This window comes from Otolemur garnettii, unplaced genomic scaffold (genome assembly GCF_000181295.1).
Source record: "Otolemur garnettii isolate 467f Iridium unplaced genomic scaffold, OtoGar3 scaffold00051, whole genome shotgun sequence".
Taxonomy (NCBI): Eukaryota; Metazoa; Chordata; class Mammalia; order Primates; family Galagidae; genus Otolemur; species Otolemur garnettii.
Window position 1 is genome coordinate 9,460,800 of NW_003852446.1, and position 2,633 is coordinate 9,463,432.

At 43.0% G+C, this 2,633-nt stretch overlaps 1 protein-coding gene across 1 annotated transcript in view; it reads left to right on the forward strand.

The window, feature by feature from the left end:
- Nucleotides 1-392: 392 nt before the first annotated feature.
- The window catches only part of EIF2S3 (eukaryotic translation initiation factor 2 subunit gamma), a 29,378-nt gene continuing 27,137 nt past the window's right edge, over nt 393-2,633 (forward strand). Inside the window, exons 1-3 of the mRNA XM_023514351.1 lie at nt 393-468; nt 1,042-1,105; nt 2,506-2,627. Coding sequence (XP_023370119.1) covers nt 400-468; nt 1,042-1,105; nt 2,506-2,627 — 255 coding nt within the window. The 5' untranslated portion in view covers nt 393-399. The remainder of the gene's footprint in view (nt 469-1,041; nt 1,106-2,505; nt 2,628-2,633) is intronic.

A 2,633-nucleotide genomic window follows, 5' to 3' on the forward strand; every position in this document is an offset into this window, starting at 1 on the left:
AGACAGTCCCTCTTTCTGCTCTCACGCTCCCAGGTTCCGGGAACCCCCCAGGAAACGGAAATGGCTTCTCCCTTGCCAGCGCGCGCGTCAGAATGCATCAACCGCCTCGCATGGGGCCTTTTGTTTGGGGCTGCCCTCGGCGTTGCCTGCAGAAATATTTAACAACTCTGTGATAAATAAATCCCGAAATTTTGCTTCATGTTTTTCAGTAAACCTTCTAGCAGGCACTGTAAAAACTCAAGCAAATAGAAGTCTGAGCTGTGAGGCCACTGCTGTACCGGTCGCCCTCTTCTCCAGGCCTGCGCCCTAGTCGACCTTCCAGCTTCCGCTGCCCCGCCCCAAGGGTCCTGTGTTCGGTCAGACCGCCGCCAGACAACTTCCTTCCTCTCTCCGGGCAAGATGGCGGGGGGTGAGGTTGGAGTGACTCTCGGTCAGCCGCACCTTTCGCGCCAGGATCTTGCCACTTTGGTGAGATTTTCCTTTAGGAGAGTGTGGAGTGAGGTCAGAAGTAGGGGTGACCGAGTCTCCTGGGAAGCGTTGCGATGAGTCAATGTTGGGCCGTCGGGAGCGTGAGTGAAAGAGGTAGCCCCGGAGTCTGGCGCCCTCAGCCACGTTTGTGCCGCCTGCTGTACCTTGGCCAACCGGCGTGCTCGGCGAAGGGGTGTATGATTATGAGAACTTGAGTTTCTGAATGATTCGGCTGTAAAGTGTTGGTGTTAAATGTCAAAGGTTTTAGCCTTTGAAGGTTTGGGAAGAGAGCTGTTTGCACTGTCCTCGGCGCTAAAGCCCTCAAGACTGGGGGCTTCCAGTTTCTAGATATCCCCTAATTGAGTGGGCGTGTAGTCTGTTGTGTAAGGAGTGTAACGATGAAAAGCTCTTATGGTAGCCGTATGAATACAAGATTACTTATACAGCAAAGATGCTTCCAGAATAGAAGAGATTTAGACAGATGGTGGTGACCTTTAGGTAGAAAATGTAAAGTCAGGAAAAGTTCTGGTTTGTGTTTGTGCAATGTTTCAAAATAAATATATTTCATTGCAGGATGTTACCAAGTTGACGCCACTTTCACATGAAGTTATCAGCAGACAAGCCACAATTAATATAGGTAAGACAAGAACATAACTCCAAATCTATCCAGGTTGTTACAAAAAAAAAAAAGAGAGAGAGAGAACTTAAGAGACCCAAACTTGCTTGATCTCCAGCATGTAATTTTAACTTCACCTTTTTTGTGCTTTAGGATTCTGATATTCAAGAAATAGATGTTGAGCCTTTGTGAGCAAAGCATCTGCTAGATCTTTTTGGGAAACAGAAAGAATGCTGCCCCGTCTAGCTTACAGACTTCGTGAGAAAAAAGAATAGAAACATATGAAAAGTTAATAGCATAAATTACTATGTAGTCATCCATAGCAGAAGTTTAAGGAAGAGATGAAAATGTGGCTGTACTTGCTGCACAGGATTATGGCAAGGGTAGAGTTTATGAAAGTTCTATTTGATGTATAAGCTTTGATTAAGTGTTTTCTTAATTGCCACCCAGAACTTTAGGGGAAAAGTTATATTAACTGTAAATTTTGGACATTTTGAGAGTCTGTACGAACGTCACAGTAAAACCTAGTTACAAGTAAGACTACCATGAGGCTTTTAAAAAGCTGTAAAATATGTGGTATCCTTGACAACATTGCAGTCAAACTGGATTTTCTTGTTTTTATGAATTCCTTTTTGTTGTGTCAGACTTCATTGTACTTAATTACTTTTACTCTAGAAATGCTGGAAATTGTCTTAATATACAAGATTTACATATATTTTGTATTGTCTTAATATACAAGATTTTTTTTTTTTTTTGAGACAGAGTCTCAAGCTGTCACCCTGGGTAGAGTGCTCTGGCGTCACAGCTCACAGCAACTCCAACTCCTGGGCTTAAGTGATTCTCTTGCCTCAGCCTCCCAAGTAGCTGGGACTACAGGAGCCCACCACAATGCCCGCCTATATTTTTTGGTTGCAGTTTGGCTGGGGCCAGGTTTGAACCCACCATCTTCGGTATATGGGGCCGGTGCCCTACTCACTGAGCCATAGGTGCTGCCCCACAAAGATTTTTTATTGAGTGTGTATTTTAAATGAAAGCAGTCTTTTCTGTTATTAGAAACATAAGATGAGGGCGGTGCCTGTGGCTCAAAGGAGTAGGGCTCTGGCTCCATATGCCAGAGGTGGCGGGTTCAAACCCAGCCCCAGCCAAAAAAACCCCCAAAAAACCCACATAAGATGAATAGCTTTCATTACACTGAGTGTGGTTTTAAAATAAGGTGGTTAGTTACATGAAAAGTTCTCTTTAGTCCTCTATGAGAACAAGTTTTTAGTAGGAAAGGACATGTAAAAGGAAAAAATTGAAGTCACTTGTTAGTTTTATGTAGGTATTTACATTGAGTTAGGGCTTTGGGTTTTCTACTCTTTAATTAAAAAAATTGGTGTAATTAAATGCACATGAGTTAATTTTTTGCACTTTGTCTCTAGGTACAATTGGTCACGTGGCTCATGGGAAATCTACAGTTGTCAAAGCTATTTCTGGAGTTCATACTGTCAGATTCAAAAATGAATTAGAAAGAAATATTACAATCAAGCTTGGGTATGCCAATGCTAAG